This window comes from Prenolepis imparis, unplaced genomic scaffold, assembly GCF_030444845.1.
Source record: "Prenolepis imparis isolate NDT839.2.m4 unplaced genomic scaffold, iyPreImpa1.0 SCAF_3, whole genome shotgun sequence".
NCBI classification, from domain to species: Eukaryota; Metazoa; Arthropoda; class Insecta; order Hymenoptera; family Formicidae; genus Prenolepis; species Prenolepis imparis.
Genome location: NW_028141161.1, coordinates 20,002,948 through 20,029,832, shown reverse-complemented (window position 1 = coordinate 20,029,832; position 26,885 = coordinate 20,002,948). Strand labels below are relative to the sequence as shown.

General features: G+C 35.7%; 3 protein-coding genes across 7 annotated transcripts; 1 reads left to right on the top strand and 2 right to left on the bottom strand.

Annotated features, from left to right (window-relative positions):
* Positions 1-54: 54 nt before the first annotated feature.
* On the top strand, positions 55-4,720 carry Mcm3 (minichromosome maintenance 3). Its single transcript, XM_083034770.1, has 11 exons — positions 55-242; positions 494-606; positions 704-912; positions 1,101-1,231; positions 1,314-1,552; positions 1,666-1,908; positions 2,200-2,563; positions 2,923-3,227; positions 3,355-3,505; positions 3,619-4,046; positions 4,289-4,720. Exons 1-11 carry the CDS (start codon positions 174-176, stop codon positions 4,485-4,487), a joined length of 2,451 nt encoding a protein of 816 aa, XP_082890896.1. The 5' UTR covers positions 55-173; the 3' UTR covers positions 4,488-4,720.
* Positions 4,721-4,841: 121 nt separating this feature from the next.
* On the bottom strand, positions 4,842-16,792 carry LOC145934391 (sodium leak channel NALCN-like). Its single transcript, XM_083034764.1, has 29 exons — positions 16,520-16,792; positions 15,919-16,052; positions 15,651-15,836; positions 15,238-15,461; positions 14,840-15,114; positions 14,304-14,551; positions 13,713-14,108; positions 13,329-13,520; positions 13,114-13,251; positions 12,811-13,017; positions 12,473-12,669; positions 12,276-12,398; positions 11,897-12,070; positions 11,645-11,824; positions 11,308-11,560; positions 10,852-11,019; positions 10,518-10,726; positions 10,239-10,359; positions 9,983-10,116; positions 9,737-9,902; positions 8,907-9,101; positions 8,599-8,816; positions 8,148-8,371; positions 7,730-7,866; positions 7,492-7,628; positions 7,075-7,225; positions 6,879-7,013; positions 6,426-6,600; positions 4,842-6,329 (listed from the first exon to the last, which is right to left on the bottom strand). Exons 2-29 carry the CDS (start codon positions 16,021-16,023, stop codon positions 6,151-6,153), a joined length of 5,247 nt encoding a protein of 1,748 aa, XP_082890890.1. The 5' UTR covers positions 16,024-16,052; positions 16,520-16,792; the 3' UTR covers positions 4,842-6,150.
* A 367-nt stretch (positions 16,793-17,159) lies between these two features.
* Positions 17,160-26,466, bottom strand: LOC145934392 (ATP-binding cassette sub-family C member 5-like). 5 transcript variants are annotated; one of them, XM_083034766.1, is made up of 26 exons: positions 26,128-26,466; positions 25,927-26,038; positions 25,267-25,366; positions 24,970-25,119; positions 24,554-24,712; positions 24,338-24,485; positions 24,021-24,254; positions 23,771-23,944; positions 23,551-23,698; positions 23,301-23,449; positions 22,911-23,021; positions 22,221-22,331; positions 21,588-21,727; positions 20,908-21,369; positions 20,708-20,834; positions 20,394-20,539; positions 20,216-20,319; positions 19,948-20,135; positions 19,416-19,692; positions 19,172-19,325; positions 18,958-19,086; positions 18,591-18,867; positions 18,288-18,453; positions 18,017-18,200; positions 17,747-17,939; positions 17,160-17,636 (listed from the first exon to the last, which is right to left on the bottom strand). In XM_083034766.1, the coding sequence occupies exons 3-26, from the start codon at positions 25,341-25,343 to the stop codon at positions 17,382-17,384; spliced, it is 4,263 nt and encodes a 1,420-aa protein (XP_082890892.1). In that variant the 5' UTR covers positions 25,344-25,366; positions 25,927-26,038; positions 26,128-26,466; the 3' UTR covers positions 17,160-17,381. The 5 variants fall into 5 exon arrangements, with proteins under 5 accessions (XP_082890892.1, XP_082890891.1, XP_082890893.1 ...); XM_083034765.1 differs by lacking the exons at positions 25,927-26,038; positions 26,128-26,466 and adding an exon at positions 25,683-25,916 and having other exon boundaries at positions 17,161-17,636; XM_083034767.1 differs by lacking the exons at positions 22,221-22,331; positions 25,927-26,038; positions 26,128-26,466 and adding an exon at positions 25,683-25,916 and having other exon boundaries at positions 17,161-17,636.
* Between the last annotated feature and the right edge of the window lie 419 nt (positions 26,467-26,885).

Below are 26,885 nucleotides of genomic sequence, written 5' to 3'. Positions count from 1 at the left end.
ACTAGTGACTTTTTGAAATGACAGGTTGGCTAATCTGTCGCTTTCCCGCGCAAACAGAACCAAGTCGTGCTCGCGTACCTTTCAAAGCACTTCGTAAAACTTTTCTTCGAATATTTCCTTATAGTATAATATCTCACGTAGCAAATATTGGATTGTAATTAGTTGCCACAAAGATGGATACGGAGATCGATCAGAATCTGGAGCAGATAACGCGCGAATATGTTGATTTTCTGGACGACATGGTAGATATTTAATAATCAACATGTGTTGTCAACATTCTTTCATAACTTTCACTTCATATCAACAATTTTATTTTTATATTAATTATTAATTTAATTATAATTATATTTTAATATTTTAATAGAAAATAATTGATATTTTAAGTCTATTAATTTTGTTTAGCTTAGTATTTAATTGTATTTACCACAAGACATTAAAGATTATATCGATTATATTTTGTTTTTATATTTTGATACCTGTTGATTGTCTACAGGAAGATCAAGGCATATATGCCACAATGGTTAAGAATATGGTTCAGGAAGACAAATACAGGCTGGTTGTGAATATTAATGATTTGAGAAGGAAAAATCCTGTGCGTACGGCAAGGTATGATTCATTAATTCTTGTTAATTTGTAGCATGAACAAATATTTTGCAATGTCTTGAAGAGTTGAGAGACTAATTATAAATTAATTATATTGCAGCTTGTTAAATAATTCTTTTGAGGAACAACTGGCATTTCAGAACGCTCTAAAACAATATATTTCGAGTATAGATATTGATTATGCCAAGGGCAACAAAGATTTCTTCGTAGCGTTTGAAGGTAGCTTTGGAAACAAACATGTTACACCCAGAACACTTACCTCACATTATCTGGGTAACTTGGTATGTGTGGAGGGTATAGTCACAAAATGTGAGTATCTATAGAGAAAAAAAAATGCAATTTTTAAAAAGATTTATTAAATTTATCTAAATCTGTTTAATCTCGAATGAGTTAATCCATTTGTATATAGACTTATATCAAAATTCTATTATTTTTTATTCAGAAATTTGTCTTTTTATAAAAATAACATATATTACATATAAAATTATTCATTGTAGGTTCACTGGTACGACCAAAAGTCGTAAGAAGTGTTCATTACTGCGATGTGACCAAAACAGTTCTAGAGAGAGCCTATTCGGATCTAACATCCTTGGATGCTTTTCCGCATTCCGCTATTTATCCAACTACTGTAATTATCTCTATAATATTTGAGTAAGAAAGAAAACATTTGTTTATCAATCTCGGAGAAACTCACTGTTTCGATTTTGTAGGATGAAGACGGCAACCCGTTGGAAACAGAATTCGGTTTGTCCACTTACAAAGATCATCAGACGCTCACTATACAAGAGATGCCGGAGAAGGCTCCAGCCGGACAGCTACCACGAAGCGTGGACGTAATCTGCGATAACGATTTAGTGGACATGTGTAAGCCTGGAGATCGAGTACAGATCGTCGGAAATTACCGGTGTCTCCCAGGAAAGCAAGGCGGATACACAACTGGCACTTTTAGGTATGTCCTAGACAAAAAAGATCGAGAATTATTTCTCAATTTAATTATGATTCGTAAATTCTTTTTATTTTCATCTAAAAGCGTTCTATCAATAATTATCTGTGCGCAATCAGAACTGTTCTAATCGCCAACAATGTGATGCAACTGAGCAAGGAAGCCAATCTCGCGATCTCCCATGACGACGTGGCCATGTGCAAGAAGCTGGCAAAGAACAATCCCTGCAAAAATATTTTCGAGCTCCTCGCCAAGTCCCTCGCACCATCTATACATGGCAATGAGTACATAAAAAAGGCTATCCTGTGTCTTCTATTAGGCGGGGTGGAAAAGATTTTGCTAAACGGTACGAGGCTAAGAGGGTAAGATTTTATCATGTTTTTTATACTTATATCGAAAATATGATTAATCTGATAAATATAAAAAAATATCTAATTTATTCTATTTATATTTATTAATAAGCTTTGACAAATTTTAAGAAATTTGATTTGAGAGGTCTGATATTGCAGAGATATTTATAATGTTGCAAAATTTAATAAGAAAAAAAAAATTCATAGTTAATAGCAAATTATGAGAGTTTTGTCTCTTTCTCTGTCTTTAATATTCATTAACGATAATATGGAATAATAATTAGGACATTTTTCATACACTAGAGACATAAACGTGTTGCTAATTGGAGATCCATCAGTGGCCAAGTCGCAGCTACTACGTTATGTATTGTGCACTGCTCCACGTGCAATTCCGACTACCGGACGTGGATCCTCCGGTGTCGGTTTGACGGCGGCGGTTACGGTCGACCAGGAGACCGGCGAACGTAGATTAGAAGCGGGCGCGATGGTGCTGGCGGATCGCGGTGTCATTTGCATCGACGAATTCGATAAGATGTCGGACATCGACAGGACGGCGATACACGAGGTGATGGAACAGGGTAGAATCACGATCGCCAAAGCGGGCATTCATGCCAGTCTGAATGCTCGTTGTTCGGTACTAGCGGCTGCGAATCCTGTATACGGAAGAGTAAGTTCGTCCTCTTGTAGTATTTTCTTAATAATATAATAAATATATGTATTATATTATTAAGAAATTATTATATTATAATAATATAATATAATAATAAATAAAAATAAGAAGGTTTCAAAGTTGATTTTATTAAAACAGTCTATAAGAAATATGAAAAAATATTCGTTTTTAAAGAATTTTCTAATTTATAGGAAAATTTAGATAGACTCGAAGATTTATTTGTTTGCAGAAATATCTCTATAAAACTAAAAACTGCAATCATATAGCAAATAATGTATATATTAATTAGATTAATATATAAACAAATAAATGATAATATCGATATATACAGAATAAAATATTTTTTTCTTTTTCAGTACGATCAGTACAAGACACCTATGGAGAACATTGGCTTGCAAGATTCTCTGCTGTCGCGTTTCGATTTGCTCTTCGTTATGTTAGACGTAATCGATTCGGATCAGGATCACGTAATCAGCGATCACGTCGTCAGAATGCATCGATATAGAAATCCTTTGGAGCAAGATGGGGAGGCCTTGAGCTTAGGTTCCAAGTTGGATATGTTGACGACGAAGAATCCGGATGATGTGGCTACTGAGGAGACACAGTCCCAAGTTTATCAAAAATACGATCCACTTCTACATGGACAAACGCGTTCTAAAAAGTAAATATATCGTCAATATGCGTTCTGCTATTTTAAATATAGTACGAGCTTTTATTCGATTAATTTTAAATGCTGATTGTGTGTAAAGATTTTATACAAAGAGATGTGTTTTATAAATTTCTTCTAGCGACCAGATCCTCACCATACAATTCATGAGAAAGTATATTCATATCGCACGATGCATGAAACCCAAACTCACGGAAGAAGCCAGCGCTGTCATCGCGGAGGAATATTCGAAACTTCGGTCGGAAGATATGGTGGAATACGACGTTGCGAGGGTGAGTCTCCATAGTTTTATTTCTACAAGTTAAAAGAAAGATTCCGATCGACGTTGTATAAATCGTGAAAAAGAAATTACATAAATATACGTTTCTTTCTGGATAATTTTCAGACTCAACCAATAACCGCGAGAACCCTGGAGACGCTGATCCGATTGGCGACGGCACATGCAAAAGCACGGCTCTCGAAGAACGTGGAAGAGGAGGACGCGCGCGCCGCGATAGAGCTGGTGCAGTTTGCCTACTTCAAACGCGTACTGGAGAAGGAAAGAAAGAAGCGACGACGTCACGATAGCGATGCATCAGAGAATGCAGAGATTGATGAGAGTAGACAGACGAAACGCAGTAAAAAAACGAAGGATTCGGACGATCCGTACGAATACGATAGCGACGATGCGCATGGCGAAGAAATACCGAGCAAGAGAATAACCAGGACGCAGTCGCAAAGGGTCAGCACGCGCACGTCGCCGAGTCGCACGGAAACCGCGGAAAGCATGGAGTCCGTTCCAGAAACAGCGACGCCGACGATCACAGAGGAAAGGTAATTGTTATGCTAAGAAAATAGCCTGATTCTCTGTATTTTGTGTGTTCTCTGTAAAATTATTACTTAAAATAAGCACGAAAGCTTCATCCATTTTTTGTCTTTATATCTTCAATATTTTATATACGTTCATTTTTATATTTTTATTTTATTACTAATTTATCTGATAAAATAGAAAAAAATGAAAAATATTGCTCGAAGAGAAAGTATATTCTCCGAATTAATTTCTCTCTGATTTTTAGACTTATAGTCTTCAAGTCATCGCTTCACAAGTTATTCCAAGATCGAAGGATTCAAACAGTTCCATTGAGGGAAGTCACCAGTTACCTAAACACAACACATTCTTTGAATTTCACAAACGAGGAGATCAACACCGCCATCAACATCATGACTGAGGCAAACCAAATTATGGCTGCGGAAGGTAACATCTTCCTAATATAAAATCTTACTGATAATATTTTATATCATGTTCTTTTTTAAATAATTGAAGCGCGCCCGAAAGTGCCATTTGAAATAAGATTAAAATAAAAATTTTCGTTCAATGCAATTATTAGATTACAAGCAAAAAAATCCAATATAATTATAATGGATAATCAAAGATTTTATGTTTTGACGTAACGATAATGTATCTATATCATTTATATAATTTATGTATGTATTATACTCTCTTCACAATTTTAAGAATCAAAAAATTATTTTTTAACCGTTTGTGTCTATACTATAATGATCATCGAATAATAATAACAACGAATGTCATACGATTTTACAAATAATGGTGTCTAACAATATTTATTTGTCCCATACTCGATAAGACAGCACATTGGTACATAAACTAGCAACAATCATCAACATTCATTTACACCGACGTAAACATAATGCGATTTCCAACGCTAAATCCGCTTCTGTAAATACATATATACGCATTACATATCGACCTAACTTGCGGGTGCGTATTATTGTGCCAACATCGATCGCATTCTTCCTTTTATTATAAAAATTCACGACAATATTATATATTTATATATATATATAAATGCTCCAATTGTCTTTCCTACGTTCAACATGCACAACGTATAGCCAACGCAATCTCGTTTGAAAATAAGTTACATCTTTGGCTAAGTAACTCTTTCCCCGATTGACGCGCGACTGTTTTACTTTAAAGCATCACCCGTAACAGCATTACTGCTAATTGTAACAGACATAACATCAACATCAAGTGCTAACACTTTACAACCGCCGATATTAAATCAATCAATTCACGTAGATCTCTCTATTACGATACAGGAGACCCTCTCTCGGGACATATTCTTGTAAGGAGGAAATATCGACAATCCACGATATTCTACCATTTTCACAGAGAATCGGGACCATCTTCGTGACAAAAGTATCTACGACAAATTGCATCTTGCGCTAATTGTACTCACAGTTGCCCTTAACAACACTATCCAACTATTAGTCGCACAATGATTAACTTTGTATATCGTATAAAATTCTATACAATTGCCTTCGAAATGTTGTGTCCGATAACATGATCGAATAATGAGTGAACGTCGCACAGAAAATTGTCTGCACATCGAAATTTTCAACAAATCGATGCTCAAGGATTTTAATAATTTTCTTATGGACAATTTCTTTGACACACACACACACATACACACATATATACACTCACATAATGCCCTGACATTCGATATGAAATGAACATGTATATCTCGATTACAATTCTCTCTTTCGTTAGGAAATCGATTCCTTTAACATAATGAGCTTCAACAAACAACGGGAGATACAGAAAGCGTACGAACTGTTATTTGACGTAGCAAAATATTAAAGTAAAAGCTCTTAGAAACGGCCAATTCTGATCGAAGCTCAGCACGTTAAAGTTTTTCGAAATCAGTTTCAAGCGATATTAAAATTATTAGGCACATACCACATTTTCTTTCTCGGATTTCTTCTTCCTTACTCGATGCAAAATCTTTAGGCTTGTGTGAGCGAGAAGAGAGAAAGAATTCGTTTTTTTTTACCGCTGAAAATATCCTATCCTTTACAGTCTGCTTCTGATTATAACTATTTATCTCTTAATTCTTCGTCATTCGGCTTGCAAGATTTAAACCTCGTCCTCGCTGGATTCGCTGCTATAAGCTAATTGCTCCTTCCACCATTCTCGAACTTCCAACATGATACTGGAAACTTTAGACGCGGTCGTCTTGTTGCTCAACGTTTCCCTTTGTTGCCTGCTTTGTTCCGTATTTTCCGTAAGATGGGGTAAATTATTTTTCACCATCGCTGAAAGATGAAATGCGGAGAAGAAACGTAAGCCAAAATCATATTTAGATAAAGATGCGATAATATAAAAAAAGACATCGCTTTATTTAGACTTACACGGCGGTCTGCTGTTCCTTTTCTTCGCTACCGCAATCTTATCCTTCTCGGATCGAACGGATGCGGGATCCGACAACGTCGGAGCCAGATATTTTCTTCCCGAAGCACTCCCTATGCTGTCTGATCTTGGAAGTACTACTGGTTTCTTAGCTCTGTGTTTCGGTACTTCGACATCCTAATCGACATCAGAAGATTAATAATAAAATGACTCAAATTTCACCATAAAATGATTATTGTATAATTTTTATTATGATCTTTATTATAGTCCATAAGTAATAGCAATATTTTAGAGTCTAGAGTCTAGAGTCTCGTTTATTTCGTATATTTCTTTTAAAAGCTTTGGTTGATTTGTTAAATTTGATGAAAAAGTATTGAGAAAGTTCTCTCTCTTAGATCAATTTTTTTATTCTCTCAGAAATGCTTGAATTTATAATAAAACGCAAAGTGAAATACCTTCGTCTCGGTTTCTTCCGCACGATCGACGCTAATTTCCTTGCCTTTCTCCTCTTTGCTTTTCTCTTGATCTTGAGGCAGCGCGGCCGCGTTATTCGTAGCACGAAGTCCGGCGATGAGACTGTTCTGTTGCTTCTACAAAAATATAGAAAAAGATTATTTCCTCGGTGCGATTTTAAGGTCAATCGATCCTCACCGCTCGTATCTTTTTCAAACAGCCCTGCAACCAGGTTCTAATGGTTTGCTTGGCTACCTCCTCCTCAATTATATATTCAAACTCTTCTCGCGCTAGCAGTTCCTCCAGTTGAAGCGCTTTTCTTATGTCCACCGAACGATACGATAACATACTGAAAAATTCTTCAATTTAGGAAGAGTATTTTTGACAATTAGACGAATGATATAAAATTTTTCGCATATCATCTGGTTGAAGAAACTGGTTCGTAAAGAAACTGGTTGAAGAAACTCCTTATAAATTATAAGGAGAATAAAAAGAATCTTGAGCATCGTATTGAATAAAAGATCTAATTTTACAAAACACCTACGGATTTTAATTAAAAATTTATAATAGAGATAATAAATATGATTTAATATTCATCGCAGTCACAGAACTTACTTAATGACATCGTGAAAGGTGACGTCCTCACCATTGTGCAGTCGCTCCAGCTCGTAGCACATGTACTTGAAGAGTAGGCGATCTTTCTGCGGATCGGTTTCTAATCTACCCTTCAACAACCGTAAGATAAACTTCACCTGAAACACACTAGTATTATTATTCGCGCTTCTTACGGATTATTTTACATCATTTCGCTGGATACGGAGTTATTAATTCGAGGTTCCGTTAAAAACCATACCCGCTTCACCGGTATAACACCTTTCTGATGATTATCAACGACATTCCACGTGTTCTGGAAGTTCCTTATGTCAGCGTACGATAATAACGCGTCTTCTTCGTTCGAATAAAACAGAGAGAAGTTCTCCATGATAATAGCTGTTTGAAAAAAATAAAACTTTCATTCTTTCTGTCTCCGATTCTCAGTAGTTAAATTATTGTAAAGATCTAATTGAAAGAATATTATTTTTTTAAAAATAGAAAAATCCTCTCTTCTCTCTCCATAAATAAAGCGAGAAAAAAATAATCGCGTAGATCTTTTAAATATATATTATATAATAATTTCTTCGATAAATAATATTTATATTATATTAAATAATATTTATATTATATTATAATAATATTTATGATTATTTAACTTGAATGTATCGTTTACATACCCACTAGAAGATTCAAGACGATGTAAGTAATAATGACGTAGAAGGTGCAAAAATAAATGAGAGAGGCGTGAAAATTGCCGCAGTCCGTTTCCCAATAATTATCCGCCGGTGTGCAATAAGGTGGCTGTATCATGCAGTCGTGCATAATTTTGTTCCAATCCTCTCCCGTCACTATGCGAAAAAGCATCGCCACGCCGGTGACCGGTGATTCAAAATTGGCACGTCTGGATTGCAAAGAAATTGCTTTTAATATATCGCACAGGCGGAAAAGTATACGAGAAAAATAAAGAATCATGGATTAAAAAAAAAGATTTAGTCACCGAAAAATCTAGATTAAAAATATACGCTTTATATTCTTATACATGCCAAAATCATCTGGTAGAAGAATAATTCATTCATAGTAAATTAAAAGTTTTACATACTTTTGCGCGCAAAATGTATAATTTCTCACCTTCCTATGCCTTCTCCGTACTTGACAGTACCAAAAATTATCGTGCCGGCTAACGCGTAAAAGAAGACAAGGAGAAACATGCCGAATATGATGAAGAAGCTCTTGCAGACGGACACACCGACCGTCAACATCAGCATCTTGAGAGTCGTGTGTTTGCCGGTGATGGTGAAGAATCTGAGGATCACAACCATAAATCCGATCACGTAGGATAGGTCATTCTGAAAGCAACGCGACAAACCGTAATGCTATAGGAAAAAACGAATAAAGTAGTCGATGGTGAAGAGAATCGGCGATGTATCAAACCTCACCTTCATCGTGCAATGTATGACGATCCAGATGACGCCCACGACTGTCACGAGCAAATCATATCTGTTTCTTCTGGACTGCCAATAGCCACGTGGTGTAAAAGCAATGTTTTTCATGATTACTTCCACGAGGAAGACCAGTGTCAGAATCGTGGAGACTGTAGCCAGGGCTTCCGTGTGTTTTTCCTCGATTCTCCACTTGGATTGAGCAAGATAAAGAAAAAAAAAAGAAGAGAAGACCGCAGATTAAACACGAGCTAACATTAGTCACACTAACTTTTAGCCACGGTCTAATGGTAGCCGGCAAGGAACAAATGATTCAAAGTAACAGTCTCCAAATCGATGGGGGCTTCTCTCTACATGTGTGGGAATGTTTTTTTTTTTTCTATTATCTTCTATTTCGAGATTGGACGTCACTTGGTCTTTTCAACACGATGCTCGTTGTGATCCTAATCCTACTGTTAGATACTTGTCCTATACATATGACTGATAAATTTATAAAGAACTAAGTAGAATATATAAAACTGCTCTGATAAAGCTACTTTTCTCAAGCTTGCGATTAGCGCTTTCAAGCAAAATTGATTTGTTGTAAGAATTTTAAGCTAGCACATTGAGTTTACGTGATCATGCATGTCTTCTCTTTTTCTCTAATTACTATACAAATATTTCTGTAATTAAACTATCTATAAACAGAGCCTATCTACGGCAAATGGAAGCAATTTAAATATGCCTAAGTAAAAGTGGGATAATTTATGCAAGATCGCGCGGGGTCCTGGAAATCTATATTCTGACATCGGTCTACATCTTAGGAAGATTAGCCTTATTCAACTCACAGAGACGCACAGCAGAGCGCTATTTATGAGCACCATAACAGCGATGAAGCGTTTGAAATATATGTTCTGCGTAATGTCATAGATAAAAGCTCGGAACTTCTTGCCGTCCGGTCTCGGCGGTAAGTGCAACGGCTGGGCGATCTTTAAACGTTTCTTCAAGTCGCACCTGCATCGAAATTCACATCTAGTAGATATCATCATATTAGAGATCGGAATTCGCCGATGAAATATCTCGAGGCCTCTCACCATCGTCTCTGATCGACCGTGAGCAAAGCAGTGCCTTTATTCTCGGAGTAATTCGCGATCACGACACCCACGAACAGCGTTAAACCGATCATACAACCGAGGAAGATATAAATGTGTATGTAGATCGCGTGAACCTGAAACAAAATAGGATACGCAGGATTATAATAAAAATTCTCTAGTTTTAAAATACGCAAACGTTTTTACAATGTGCGGTCTGTGTATCAAAAAACAAAAAAAAAAAATCAAAATGACTCACGGGACCGAGAGCTTTAATAAGAACATCCCGCACATCAAGCCAGCCTTTGAAAGAAAGTACTTCAAACAAAGCCATCATCGCGTCGCCGATGTTATCAAAGTTAAACCGTTTAGGATTAGCCCTGAAATGCAGTACAGTATTATTATTACTAGAAAAAAACGATATATAAGAGGATATAAATTATTAAAAAATATATAACTGATAGAATATATATTAATAAAATATAACTGTGATTGTATATAAAACTAGACCGATCCATCTTAACTATTTTCTGCTCACCAAACGCGCGGTACTAAAATGGACGGATAACTCTCGTTCTTCCCTGGTCGTAGCTTCATCTTCGTCACGAACACTCTTCTCATAAAGACGCCGACGCAATCCTCGCGCTTCAAGATAGTGGGATCGTTACATCTCGCTAATCGACCGCCGTACAGCTGTACACCGTAGCTCGCGAATACGAACATTAACAGGATCAATAATGTCGATACCTAAATAAAAGCGATTCTTTATCAATCATCAGTTTGTTGGCAGTTCGTAAATCCACTGATCCGTTTCTGGATCAGAGACTTTAGTTGTTGCGCTTTAAAATCCTTAATATGGAAATGACATTTACCAACAGAATTTCTTTGAATCCCCTGCAAAGCTCGTAAACGACCTTTCTCATGTGCGGTACAAGAGTAAAGATTCTTAATGGTCTCACGCATCGTAATATCATCAGCAGTTGCGCTCCAGAATTTGGTGGCACACTGTTCGGCATCCAGCATAAGAACACAAGACTTACCTAATTTAACAACAGCGCAACGCGCACAAATTATTATTACATTACGATTATACAATTATAATATTATATAAATTTTAAATCTTTTTATTCTTATTCATATATGGACGCAGTTATGTAATATGGAGAACTAATCACTAATTTTTTTTATTTCGAGATTTTTATTCCAAATTGTCTGTTGCCTGATACATTCAGACACAATTTGTAACAAAAATCTCGAAATAAAAAAGATTGGAGTTGGTTCCATATTGCATAACTGCGTCCATATATACTTGACGATGTTGCACGTACAATGTAAATGAAGACGTCTAATACAGAGGCGACATCCTTGATGTAGGCCTTGGGGGTGAAGAACAGGCCGTCCGCCAAGATCTTGAGCGCCAATTCGATGCTCATGCAGATAACGAAGCAGTATTCGGTGATCTGCAACGCCGGCTCCTCCATCACGCGATATCGCGGCGTCTCGAACATCATGGAGATGCATGACAACGTCGTGATGAATATCATCACCCAATCGAGATAAGTCACTAAACCAAGGAAATTGCTGCGAAAGACAAAGAGATACAAAATTCGTCAGCTTGAGTGTCTGAGTTCCATCTCGATGTTCTAATCTCGCGAGGAATCTTACTGCAAGCTCTTGTACTGCACTTTCCTCTCCTTCCCCGTTAAAGGATCCTTCAGTTTAGCATCGTATCTCGCATAGACGAAGAGCTGGCAGTACTTTCGGAATTTGCTCTCGCGTGGTACTGCAAATAACGGCGTGTCGAAGAACGGATGGTTCTCTCGCAAATCATCTTCTCGTTGATTTCTGGAGATACAAAAAAAATGTAGGATGTTAGAGATTGGTGATGGAGAGCTTGGAAACGTGTGTGCGGGGTACCTTCGCATTTCGGCCTGTTGTCTCTTAGCTTGAAGCAACTTGATGTCTAAATCGTGTGGTCTGCTACGCGCCGAACTAACTCTGTTTATTCCGCCTATGTCTCCGTTTTCCATGAGATGCTCGTACGTCTGTTTGAGCTTGATCGATCCACTTCGAACGCTTCTTCTGATTGATCTATTTTCATTCGTGAGTAGACAGAAAATAATTAGAATAAAAGTGAAAACGCAAAATATATTTAAAAATATTAAAACTTTTATTTAATAACGATTTGAAAAAGTATTTTAGATCATTATATATAATTTTACTTCTTAAATTTTCAAACCTCGATAAATGTCGATTTTTTGGATTCTTTTCTAATAAATCTTTATTTTATTCTTACTTTTTCTGATCGATGCGAAGCTGCTTGGCGCTGCTAACAGTACCCTGCGGTTTTAAAAGTCCTTTTCCTGGTACTGGAATCATGGCAGAATCTCCCAATAGCAATCTCTGATTGTTAGAGTCACTATAAACAATCAAAAATTAGATCCAAGTGCAAAGCTTTAGAAAAGCAAGATTGCGACGCGACGTTTAACTTACTTTATAATATAAATGACAGCTGCTTTCTTCAAATTATTGACAACACTTCTCACTTTCGGCGGATTGTTCAAGATCTTTACCGGACGTTGTTTTCTATACACTATTTTTGAATCGAAGGCCTCGTTAGTTCTTCTAGCATTTTCGTTCTCTTCGTCTTCTACTTCGATCACAAACTGTCGCATAAAACTCTCACGCACCTTAAAAAAGATATCAAATATTACTTTCAATGCATTGAATAATTATTATATATGCTTTTTTTAATTAATTTTTTTTATTAGTTACAAATTTATTAAAATTATTAATAATGAATAGCAAAAGGATAATATTTCTTCGCAAACCTTCGGCAAATTGAAGTCCGACGGTACTTTATGAAGACACGTCATTTGCGGGCTATCCGGGAACTTTTCAAAGATCCTCAATCTGAACGGCAAACTCTCCTTTATCTCAGCACTTTGTTCGCGAAATTTCAATTGTTTTAATTTCTTTATGTCTTCGTCCAGCTCAAGATTGTCCAAGATCACGGCGACGAAAAGACTCAATACAATCTGCAAAGATAATTATAATTAATTACATTAATTCACATCCGTTTATATAATTTTAACACGCATTTATTGCGATCGAGAAAAGCGATAATTGCATACCAGTGTGACAAAGAGATGATATAAAATGAAATATACTGCGACTAGAGGTGCCATCGTCTCATGAGTTCGTAACATAGTCTCGTCCATAACATCGACCCAGGCTTCTTGCGTAAGAATTTGGAACATCGACATAAATGCCTAAAAAAAAATCATCCTTTAAAGCTCAGAATCAACGCACAATCGTGTGGCAATAATTCATTAAAGTGTAAAATTACCTCGGGAAAAGTTTCAAACTTGGTAAAGTCGCAAAGAAAGCAGAACAGTTGCATGGAAATGCTGGAAGATATCACCAGCAGGCACATGGTAAAAATAATGAGACTGCCGAGTTTCTTGCCAGGACCGAAAATTTTGTAGACAAAATCCTCCAGCATCGGTGACGCTTTAATAAGCCGAACCACTCTGAGAACCTTTTCGTAAAAATATAAAAAAATTAACAATCTATTATCATGTTTAAATTGTTTTAGAAGTTTAAAATATCAATGGCTGAGAGTTCAAAATGCGTAAACAGCGAATTTAAAAATCCGAGCATAGAAAAATGAAGTAAAGGGAAGTGAAAAAAACATGAAAGACGAGAGGAGTCAAAGATAACTGGCAGAGACCTTAAAGTAAGTGAAGCCAGAGAGATAAAAGATCGGAATAATGTGTATAGTTGTGCCAATTGCAAGCAGCAATTCGAACTTGTGAATCGAATGCTTGTAGTAATTCCGAAATCCCAGGCACCATATCTTGAAGAACGTCTCCAAGTCCAGGAGTATCGTGAAGATGATCTCGGCCCAATAATAGTTATCGTAGTTTATATAAGTGTTTCTCGGTTTTTCGTCGTGCTTGAAGCTCATCGTTGCGGTTGTGATACCGTTCGCTAGGATGGTGCACATTACTACCATACGAAAATACGGCGATCTGAGGATAGCGTGACAGGCCGGGGATGCCAGACCTCCGTGCTTGTTCTCATCTAACGTCACTAGCTTCCAACCATTGTCATCTCCAGTCAAAATCTGCAATAATGAGATAATAAGAAAATAAAGTAAACGCGTCAAACTTCACAATATTCAATAAATTATATTATTTGCTTAACAATTAATTTTAAATATAACAATAATGTTTATACAAAAACAGTGTTTTATTGATACTTTAAAGTAAATTTAAGAATAATTTTTTTCTCTTAAAAATCTCAAGAAAGATGAACTGACTTGCGATGCTGAACTGTTGCTAATGTGGCCTCTGACGCCCCACATTTGTTGAAACTGCACTCGGATTTCGTTGAAGGTCTCTGTAATGACGGCGATGAAGACGTTCTTCACCAGCCAAGCTAGAAAGAATATCATCGTGCTGAAGTAGAGAACCGCGCGCCATGCCGGTAAACTGTCGATCGCACGATACATGATAAAGACCCATCCTTCTTGAGAAGCCGCTTGATACACGGTAAAGATGCTGGTGGCTGAAAGTTACAAATAAAAAAAATCTTACATATCTTGCAATTCTAAAAATTTTAATTTTTTACATTTCTTGTGAGAATATTGAACATTCATATACTTTCAAAAACGACATTATAAAAAATATATATATTTCGATAATATTATAGAGTAAAGCGAAATTATATCTTAAAGTCAGAAATTAGTTGCTTTCGCAATATTTTTACGAGGATAATATCCGCAAGTGACGGATTGTCATGGAAAATCAATTGACATGGGGCTCTAAAGGGCATAATATTAACATTAACTACTACCAAACTCGTCAAATCCATTGAAGCCTATGATATACTTGGACAATTCCAGCTTCATGCAGGTCATTCCTTCGGGGCATTGATATCCAGACTCCGGATCGGTGGAGCAAAACGTGTCGGGAATAGCTAGACTATTGATTGTGATGTAATGCGGCTCGGTTGTGTTCAATACGCAATGATTTTTCAGCTCGCCGAAGAATTGCACCCCCAAAAGACCGTACAAGGACATGAAGAACAGGAAGAAAAGCGTTACGTTGTAGATCTGCTGGCTCGAGCGTCTGTATAAATATAAAAAATTGAATAGTCAACAATGAAATAAATTGAATTTAAACGAGTCTGCGAAATTTCTCGTTTTGTCTCGCTTTTCACGCCATCAATTTAAATCTGATTAATTCTCTTACTTGAAAATTTGATTGATTCTGGCTTTGGGCATCGAAAATTTGAGGAAGACTCGGAGGAAACGTATCATGATCAGCGGTCGTGGTGCTCGCATAATCGAAGCGTAACTAAACTTTATGAGGAAACCCAGCATCTCGAACATTTGCAGGATCACGGACAGCCAGAGGAAGATCACCATACTTGCGTCGAATTGGCACCAGTGGTCCTTCAAATAGGACTTGTCCCTCTGTACAAAATTATTAATTATTATCTTATTCTATTCCACGTAAAAAATACAGCGATATAATTGAAAAATTTCATTCTACGTTTTTTCAATGATAAATATTAAAATATTCGATAATGTATTCGTGATTTTAAAACTTCAAATATACTTGGATACTCTTCGATTCTTCCTCGATGAAGAGAGCGACTTTACCTTTAATATCCCTCGTATGTGCATCTTGGCGATCATTTCGGCGGTGAATAGAAACGTGACTATCAAATCGCAAATAAAGGTGACGTACTGGAGGGACGGTACTTTTTCGAAGGTTTTTGGCGTGTTCAAGCAAACGGAAGCCAATGAAACCAGGGCGCAAAATCGCATCAATCTTCTCACCCATAGCTGAAATCGTATAAAGCGGTTTTCAGAAAGGTTTTGAAAAGATATTTTTCACTATCTCCCGTTGATTTGCACTTTCGCTCACCTTGTTGACCCATTCTATGTCAGCGCTCTCATTGAGGGACTCCTCCGGACCATAATCAGCCAGGACGGGTTCCCCCTTGAGGCTCTGCTTCCGCCCCAGCATCATAATAGGAATTATGTTCGCAATGGTGAGGCCTGGAAGTAAAACGAACAATTTTATTTAAAAAATACATTCGTTTAGAAACACAATATTATTACAAATAAGTTCTAGAAATTAAATTTTGTCAATTAATTAAATAATTATTACATTTCACTCGTGTTCTCGTTATATATGACGTTACATCGATCCTAAAATATGTGCATTATTCGAATTATATATTTAATTAGCAGTACATTTTAAAATTTATAGTATTTAATAATTTATTAACATATTGAATTGAAAAATAATAGTTTAAAAGAAAGCATAGAATATATATTACACATACATAAAGGATATACTTTGTAAGTTCTTTAGATTATCTTAAAACTTTAAAGAATAATATAAAATAGTAATTTACACGATTGAAAGAATTTTAATCGAAAAAATGCAATCTTCTTACAAACAACTCCTTCTTATACCTGCGCGAAAAGATCGATGTTATTTATATAATATATTATCGCACCTTTTTTTAGCTGTTCGCGGTAAACGACGGATGCTGCCTTTGCGGCAATTTCTATAGACTACATCTTCGGTATAAAGCAATGGTAAAGCTCAACGTGTAATAAACATCTCAGAGATAATAACAAGCTGTCGCGATGTCGCGACGAACATGCCTCGGCCGCGTCAGCAGCGGTCCAGCACGACCGAAAATCGGAGCGAGCGAGCATGAGCAGTAGGCGCTCCCTGCCTCTCGAGAAAATCAATATTTCACTAAATATTTCCAGAAATCTAGAAATCGCTAAGTAGTTGTACATATTCAAAATAATTTTATATCAAAAATATTTTTCTTTAATTAAACTGTTTCCTCTCATCAATTTTGAGTCCTTCATCAATATTTTGACAGCAAAAATGTTAATCTTCTAATACAATTTTATATATAAACTATCAACGTACTTGAAAGTTACATATAGCTAATTTATTCAATAACAATAATTATAATAAATATTGATCGTTAATTGAGAAATTAAATAAGAAAGGATACGGAATCTAAATAGATACGGAAGGATAGAGATGGAAAAGCGTTCCTTTTTTTATTCGTATAGAATACGAATTTATAATAAAGAACGTGGTTCTTTCATATCTTTAATTAAAAATTTATTAGTAAAAAGTTATGAAGTAACTTAACCATTTATATTGCTTTTTTACGTATCATTATTGTTATATTTTTGTATAACACACGATACTGTTTCTTTTTTCTTCTTTCACTTACTCACATGACTGCCAGGTGTGTAATGTGATTAGTTTTATCATTCATCAGAGTGTACGGCGTGCAACTAATTATACATGCATCGTAATTACAAATCAGATCTCTGGCGAAGACTATTTTACACGTTCTTGTCTGCGGCGGCCATCAGTTTCGAAAACTCAGAATCCGGTTGAGAGAGAAGCACGGCCGGTGCATCGAATTCAGCGACCTTGCCGTCGCTCATGACGAGGATGCGATTGCACGTGACGACTGTTTGCAATCGGTGAGCGATCGTAACCACGGTGCAATCCGCGAATTCGTTCTGCAAAGTATTCTGCACCGTCGCTTCGGTCTCCGGATCGACGGAGGCTGTCGCCTCGTCTAGGATCAGCACCTACGAAGCAATTTCAGTTTTATTTTCACTTTAGCACTTTGAAAATATTCGAGAAATCAATCTCAAAGCGTTCCAGAAATCACAATTAGATGCTCGGTGAAAATATTTACCTTTGTACTGTGTAATAAAGCTCTTGATAAACAAAGAAGCTGTCTCTCGCCGACGCTCAAATTATTTCCGCCGAATCCAACGGAAGCATCGAGGTTTCCCGGCATAAGAGACACCTTATCTTTCATCTGCGTCTTTTCAAGAGCGTTCCAAATGTCGCAGTCCGCATGTCGTTGAAACGGATCTAAATTGGATCTTGAAAATAAAATCGATTAGAAAGAAAAAGTAGCCAGACAGCCATAAAAGAATTATTGTTATATGACGATTATTACCTTATAGTTCCGCTGAATAAAATTGGATCCTGAGGGATGATCGATAATTTACTTCGTAGCACATCCAATTCCAATTTCGAGATATCAATACCATCGACCTTAATGATACCCTCGCAAATCTCGACCAATCGGAATAAAGCTACGACTAAGGAACTTTTGCCAGATCCTGTGCGACCTACGATACCTGAGATAATTCGGTCAATCAATCCCTTGCGTGAGAAAATATGACGCGAATATGCACTAACATAAGTACTACATATTTATCCATTACCTATTTTCTCTCCAGCCTTTATGCTAAAAGACACGTCGATCAGCACGAGCGGTAGCTCGTCTCTGTACCTCAATTGAACAGCCTTAAATTCTATTTTTCCCCGAGAGGGCCAATCATCCGCTGGTTTAAGAGCGACCGTCTTGCTCGCGCCTTCTCTCTGCAAAGTCTAAATAACATAATAAAATTAAGATAAAAAGTTATCAACATATTATAGGGATAAAACTAATTATATATACAATATATACATATATGTAATTATATTTACAATTATTAATCGAATAGAAATAAATTATTTATACGTACTTTAAGATAATAACCGATCCTTTCTACGCTTATAAAGCGCACTTCAGCCTCGGACATCAGTCTAACTGTATATTGAAAGATACCGGTCATCTGTGTTGCATATGCCATCGCTAGACCAGCGAAGGCTGGCGATATCTCATTTTTAAATGAGATCACAAGTAACGCCGTTACGCAGGACGAGAGGATCACTAAAGTGTCCAGTCTTATCGCGGACCATCTCATCGCGGCTTGACACAGATGCTGGCACAGATTATTCGTGTTGAATAATTCCTCGAATCTGTCAATTATAAGAAACAATTCTCACAATTCTCATCTTTTTTAACGTCTCATTATACGACCATTATTATTATTATACTGAACTAATTACCTATATAAGAAGTTCTTCTCCTTCTGAAACGCGTGAATTGTGCTCAAACCTTGGATCGTCGTTGTGACAAAACTTAAAACAGGGGATCGTGAGATGTTCTCCATTCTCTTCAAATCCCTCATGCCTACTCTGCAGAAACACAGAAAATTCCAATTATCACACATTGATACATAATGTAAATTATGCGATAAAGTGTTAGTATATATATATTTACCTGAACACTTTGCTAACAAAAAAGAATAGCGCGCCGAACAGAAATAACGCTATCGAAAACCAAGGCAATACGCCGCAAATAAAGAAAATAGCGAAACTACAGGTAAAAATATTTTGCACCATGTTTTCTATCGATATGGGTAAATAATTATCAACTAAAACAGAAATAAAAAGAAAACTGATATCAGATCAGAGATAATCGCGATATTGTATTATATTTATTTAGGATATCGCTAATCACTCACTTTCGTCTATATCTCGACTGAAAACGTTTTGTATCCTGCCGCTCGGAGTGGTCTCGAAGAACATTAACGGAGAACCAATGATCTTGCGTAGAAACGTGTTGTGCAACGTGGTCGAGGCTTTGATTGTAGTAAATGTGATGGCCAAGCCGCGAATAAAGCCTGTCAATAAGATGCCGCCGATGCACGCGCCATAAACATTACGATAAAATGAGAAGTCAGGATTGGCATTTATATCCTCCACATATATAGTATCGTTACTTCCTGGCACAATCACGTTCTGAAAATTAAATAAAATTGATGTACTTTCGATGTATATAATATTGATGCAAAAATAATAAGCCTATATAATAAATATTTATTATATTTATTATAATAAATATTATAATAAATATTATAATAAAATATTATAATAAATATTATAATAAAATATTATAATAAATATTTATTACTTAAAATATTTTTTAGTCAAATAGAAAGAGATGCAGATACTGTAAAATGTATACATTTTAAATGTCGAATATGTATTACTTACGCCCCCGCCAGCTTTAATCCAAACAGCGAGCCACCAAGTACTGAATGCTGAACTACCTACGTTCAAGAAGAACGTGAAAAATACGAGAACCGCCATCAAATAACCACCCGTGGCTTCTATGTACGTATGATAAGTGTGAGACTTGACGGCTCCGGTTTCGGCTTTTTCTGCCACTGTTAAAGCTGTTCCTAAATTTAACGGAAAACAGGATTAAGGAGATCATTCAAATCGGAAGTTGATATTAGAATATAGAACTATTCGCGCGCACCTTTGTATGACTTTTCCTGATAGTTTTCTTTATATTTAGACTCTGTTTTTTCCGATTCTGAGCCACCGGTACTATTTCTCTGCGTCACTCCCGCAAACTTTTCACTGTACGAAATAAGAACTTATTAAAAGTTACTCTACTTTAAAATCTAATAATTTGTAGAAAATAATAAACGTACGGCGACAAATTATCTTCCGCTGCAACTGTGCCGCTCTTCACCATCGATGCGTATTCTCTATCAAGTCGCATGAGATCTTCGTGGGTTCCATGCTCCACGATCTTACCCGTGTTCATCATGTAAATCTCGTCGCAACGTTTCAAAAACTGCAATGAATAAAGAACTTGGATCATTTCTAAATTTTAACAAATGCTAATTTCTTTCAAAAATGTAATCAATTTAAATTTATTAGTAGGAAACGATATAAAACATATAAAAGAATATTTCTCATGCAGTTCATTAGTAAACAAATTTGGATTTAATTAAATATCTACCTGAATATTATGTGTCACGAAAAGAACGGATTTATTTCTAAGAGCTTCGACGATCAATTTCTCAAATATGTACGAACCGACATACGCGTCAACCGCGCTCAGAGGATCATCCAGGAAATAAATGTCCCTGAAATGACAGATACTCGTCACACTTATCAATACAAAATCGATATTTACTTTTCAGGGGAAAAAATGCAAACCGATTAGCGTAATACGCTCGCGCGAGTGCGACCCTCTGCTTCTGTCCTCCGGACAGATTGATACCCCTCTCGCCGATCTCGGTATCGTCTCCGCCGAGCAACATGTTCAGATCCTCCTTCAGATTGCAGATCGTGATGGTGTTATAGTAACGCTTGGCATCGAACTCCTCGCCAAACAAGATGTTTTCCTTAAAAGTGCCATTTACGATCCACGCCTGTTGGCTGACATAGGCGCAAGTGCCTTCTCGTAGAATATGTCCTTTCGTCATTCTCAACTGTCCCAGAGCAGCCAGCAGCAGACTGGACTTGCCACTGCCTACGTGGCCGCAGATACCGACCAGTTTCCCCTTGGGCGCTCCAAAGTGTATGTCGCCGAGAACCTCGACATATTTGGGTTCCTGCGGTTGATTCAGATTTTCCAGTTCTGTTGGATTATCTGTGATAGATGATGCCAAGTTCTTCCTACAACGCAATCAAATTGTGAAAGAATTAAATCGCAATTTATTTTGAAGAGATTATTATGATTATATTATAATTATATAATAGATATTTATTATAATTATATATAATATGTATATTATTATCTAGTTCTACTATTATAATATATATACTATTATCTACTATTATCTATTATATATAATTATAATATATAAAAATAATTATATGTAATAGATATTTACTTTTTCTTGCTGTCGATAGACGCGTCCGTTTGAAGCTTTATACTGTCGCAGACAAAAGTACCATTAGCGATGGCAACCGCTTGCGATCTCACTATCGGTTTCGACGCGTGGCAAATGTTCTCGTCCAACAGTAACACGCTCTGTGTAAGTATCATTTCGTTAGTGAAGTTGTTCAATTTGACAAATTATTCAAAAATATATAAAGCGATCGTGAAAGCAATATTAAAGAGCGAAAGAGTGATGCATTGAAATTTAACTTGAAGAAATAAAATAGAGATATAGCGTATGTACATTAACAGAGTAGAAATGTGATAATGGATTAATTTCTAAAGTCAAATTATACATAGCGATGTTAACGTATACTCTTGCTTTCTCTAAACTCTTTCGTAACTTTACATTATCTGCATATAATTGTTACAAATGCAAGCAAAGCAAAAACGTAAAAACCTTATAACGTAAATGTTAGATACTCTAAGGTAAGCGTCCATCAGCAAAACAAAAGCCAATTCGATTACAACGAATGATGAAAACGTTAATTATTGTTAAACATTACTAAACAATACGTAAACTATGTATAATATGCTGTTATCGATTGTGCATTCCTATTAGATATAAATGTAAGGAGGTAAACACCTTTATTCTGCCAAAAGTTATCTTTATCGCAGCGATATTAACTAAGGCCACTTGCAAAAACATGAAAGAAGTACGAATTTGAGCATTGAGCACCGATACGAAGGGAAACACCTGAAAAGTAATGTAGTGTACAATTAAAAACAACCATGTTAGTACGATATTGTACTACGTGTAAGCGTGGGAACGTTTTAACATTTGCACCCCTGACTCAATATTACTGATAAACAATTCGAGTATTCCGCGTGGAATCTAAAGAAATTGCGAACGGCAGCTATACGAGTGTAACAGAATGCTTTACAAGGCATGCAGTGTTCGCCCATCGCGTTTATGAGCTCTTATTTTATAAGCTCTCGGAAGCATATGTGCCTTTTTATATACATTAAAACATTTACCTCCTGTACCTATTATTATAGAAACAGTGCTCGTACAGTGTTTTCTTTTTTCTGGCTAATCTTTTTATAAGAATTTTATTCTTATAAAAATTCTGTTACAGCGATCAGATAATTTAATCGATTTCAGCTAAATTTCATACTTAAAGTTTAATCATAAACATATTTCAATATAAATAATGAAAAAAAGGGGATAACAATTTATGGAAAACTATATTTGTCAAACACACGCGAGCACCGACTTCCTAATAATAGGTACAAAGCTGTAGATAAATTAAATCAATCGAAAAACACTGGAGACCTTGAATCTTCTAAGAGCTATGAGGGCGCTGATATAATATCGCGTGGTATCCTTAATTGATGTGAGTGCCAGTCTAAGCAAATTTCCGAATAATGTGGTCATTGGGAAAGCCTGCAATGTATGATCCATTAAGTGCAACAATTGATTGTACAACAATCCAGGGAGGAGCTGAACTGTCTAATTAAAAGGTTGCAAACATCTATCTATGAAAATTAGTGAAAAATACCAGTCTATTTCCTACGAGACACTTATCGTCTCATTAGATTTTCTTACCTATATTGGACGTAATATGATTTTTCCTGACGCACAAAAAATTAGGATATTGTAGAAAAACGTTAAAAAAAAGTTATCCAATTTGTATCGATGTGATTGTATTTTATTTTATCGTACCTGTGCGGCCGTTAATCCACTGCCCGAGGCAACGTGTGCTAAAAATGTAATAATCGCGGATATCACGGGTACAGCGGGTGTTAGAGAGATGCTAAGACTTTGAAAATATGCAGTCTTGTGAAGCCAACGTTCTTCCTTCTTGCGTATGGCTGTAAAACCGTATTATTATTTTTATACATACATATATAATATCTTTTTAAAAAATATTTATATGAAAAAATTAGAATGTGAAAGTGTGAATTATTCTCACCGAGAAGTTTCTGGCCAAAATATTTCTCCCAGGAATACATCTTAATCAACTTTATGCATTCCAATATCTCACTCATGAGTCGCACTCGAGCGTCCGTAATATTTACCGATTTTGAGCGAAAGTAAGCAGTCGCGCGGGAAATAAAGTACTGCAATTGATTAATGACGTTACGTTTACACATAAAATGCATACAAAATATATATACGACAAAGTCGTTTACCTGACACGGATAGAACGAAAAGAAAGCTATTATTCCTATTATAGCGATAGGATTAAACAACCACAATATATAAATTATACCGCAAGTTAGGACTATTGGTCCGCTGATGATCATCGGTCCGTATATAATCACATCAAAGAGCCTTTGACTGTCGTTACAAAATAAATTGATTACCTAAAAATAAGTCAGGAATGTGTCGCATATAGATGCTTTTTTTAGTATCAAAGTTTTGCAAAACAAATCCTCTCACTTCTCCTGTACTTTTATTGCCAAGGCTATTTAGCCTGATAATCTTCTTATACAATAAAGCCATGCAAGCTGACTTTAATCGTAATCCAGTCTTATAGTTCATATTCCACGTCCAGGTGAAAAAGAAAGCACGCAGAGAATCGCACAGCATCAGTAACAGGACCCATTTAAAACCATCCCAGAAACCTTCTTCCGAAGATTCTACATGTTCCAGTATCTTTCTCATTAATATCGTCTAAATAAGAATAGATTTTGCATTATAACACTAGCAATACAATTTAATAGCAAAGAATTTGTCACTGATAAAAATAATCTTACAGGACTTATAAATCCAAACATGAGAGAACAGCTCAATAAAAAGCACGATATGCAAACTCTTGTGCGAACAAATCTCCATGCAACCATAAAAAAGGAAGCCGCATTAGGACCATTTTGACTTAACTCCTGTTGCCAGAGTATATCAAGTCTAAAGAAATAATTCTCATTTATATATTGTAACAATATCTATAAAACACAATATTATATTTGATTTACCTGAGCACATTGTACTCGCAGGTATCATATAAGGAAATGTTTGGCAAGTCCTTAATCGTAAGCCCTTTCTTATAAGCTGTCCACAAGTACGGCGTCATCCATGTTATATATACATAAGAAAATAATCCGGCATTATCTGCTGGCCAGTTTTCCTTTTTCCTATAAAATATATTTTTGTATCGTTATAACTAAGATCTAATTTTATTATATTTTTTATTTATGTATATATATTTTTTATTATATATATAAATTTTATATATATTATATAAATATATATATTTTATATTTTTATATAATGTAGATATATATATATATATTTTTTAATGTTATTAACATATATAATATATATCTTAAAATTGTTAATATAAAAAATTATTATTTTATCTAAGATTGAAGAATTTAATTATAATACATACTTATTTTGGTATCGCATTGGTATTAAATTACTCAAAGCATGATTATATTTTTTCATCCCAGATCTTGGAATATATTCCCTAACTTGTCTGGCTGTACTACTACTCGCCTTTGGTAGTAGAGATTGCTGTTGTCTGTCAGGCTCCAAAGATCTAATAGAGAATTAAAAATAAGAATTAAAATTAAGTGTTACTTCAGATCGGATAATTAAAAAATGCAAGTGTTGCATCAATTCTTTTTTCTCTCGAGAGACACAAGATATTTTTAACATAACTCATGTTACAAATGATATTTCATACCTTTCATTATGATTGTGCTGCGTGTTACTTTCAGTCTGTTTGCCATTGCTATCGTTGCCTTCTGCTCCTTGACTCATCTTTACAGGATCGTATTTTTATCCTAAACAAAAATACAATAAATGACATTCAGAGAGTCTAAAAGTTGCATTTCACGCAATAATAAACTGAGAAGTGAAAAGATAAGGACCCACAATCGTCACGAGGCATCGCATCGTGATAAACAGAATTAAACACAGAGATACAGTACAATTATCTTCCCATATATATTCCCAAGGAATATAGCGCTTTTTTTTTTAATAATCGCAATTGAAAATAATATATTATAATCTATATACATTCGACATAATACATAAAAAAAAACAAATAAAATAAAAATTACCTATTTTATCGTCTATTATACCGCTTATTTTACTCACCTCGCCTTCAGTCAACGAGCGATTCGCCGTTTAGGCTACTATTCTCGTACCGTGACGAGAAGTAATCACAGAGTACATTGGCGTGATATCGATAAGAGCGATACTTAATCTCCCGGCATCATTAATGAGGTGCGTATTTTTTGAATTTTCGTCCCCGCGCACGACCGGGGAGAGAATTGACAGACAGACACAAACAAACACACACATAACTCATCTGACGTTTCGTGTACATGTGCACACATACCTTCTTGAGTGGAGTCAAAAATGTCGCGACACGAACACGGACACGCTCACAAAAATGCGACACCTGTTAAAGGCAGCAGTGGTGTTCAAACTGATGATATCGTCCTCAGCAACTGCAATTGAATACCGATTCAAAGCAAGAATGATGAATGTTTTAGGTGTATCTCTTTTTTTTTTTTTAATTTGCCACTGCATATTTTACCTTATTATTTGCAATATCGAGTGTAAGACACAGCAGCCAAAAATTGCAGATCTTCAATCTGTAGTTAAATATGGATTGAGATTGAGGTCAACGAGCTCGTGAGGGGTTCTAAACACAGTATGGTCTTCTATTAAGGTTGCCGGCCGCTTCTAAACAGGCAGACATCGTCATCGAGAATATATATTGACTTCCTTTTCTGGCACACTGTCTTCAATCCTTCCCCGTTCCAGGGACTTCCGTTTAAGAGAATGATGAAGTATGCGTGCATTGTTTATTCAGTGAAGCGCGATTAAGCGTTATGAAGCGTCTGTACACGTCGTATCGGCTGACGTATATATATGTATATAGGGTGTTCGAAAAGATTACGTTAAACGATCACGCTTATTTACAAGTCATAAATTGATTATATAAGGTTGATTATATCTAAAGCGAATCTCTTCGAGTAAACAAAGTCTTCACACACAAACGAGTAAAACTACACTCGTATCAATTATAATTTTACAATTGCTAGATTGACAAGAAAAGAATTTTAAGCAGATGACTTTTAAAAAATAGTTTTTTTTCAAAGATATTTTTCGATGCAACGCAGCTTTGTGTATGTCTGAATTATATATTTTGATTAAATAACTTTTTTATTTAATTTTCATGATTCGATTTTCTTCTGGACTTTTAATCTTCAGAATTTTCTAATCTAGAAAATTTCACTTTAAAAATTAAGAATGTTAGATTAAAAGAACACACATATAAATAAGTCAAAC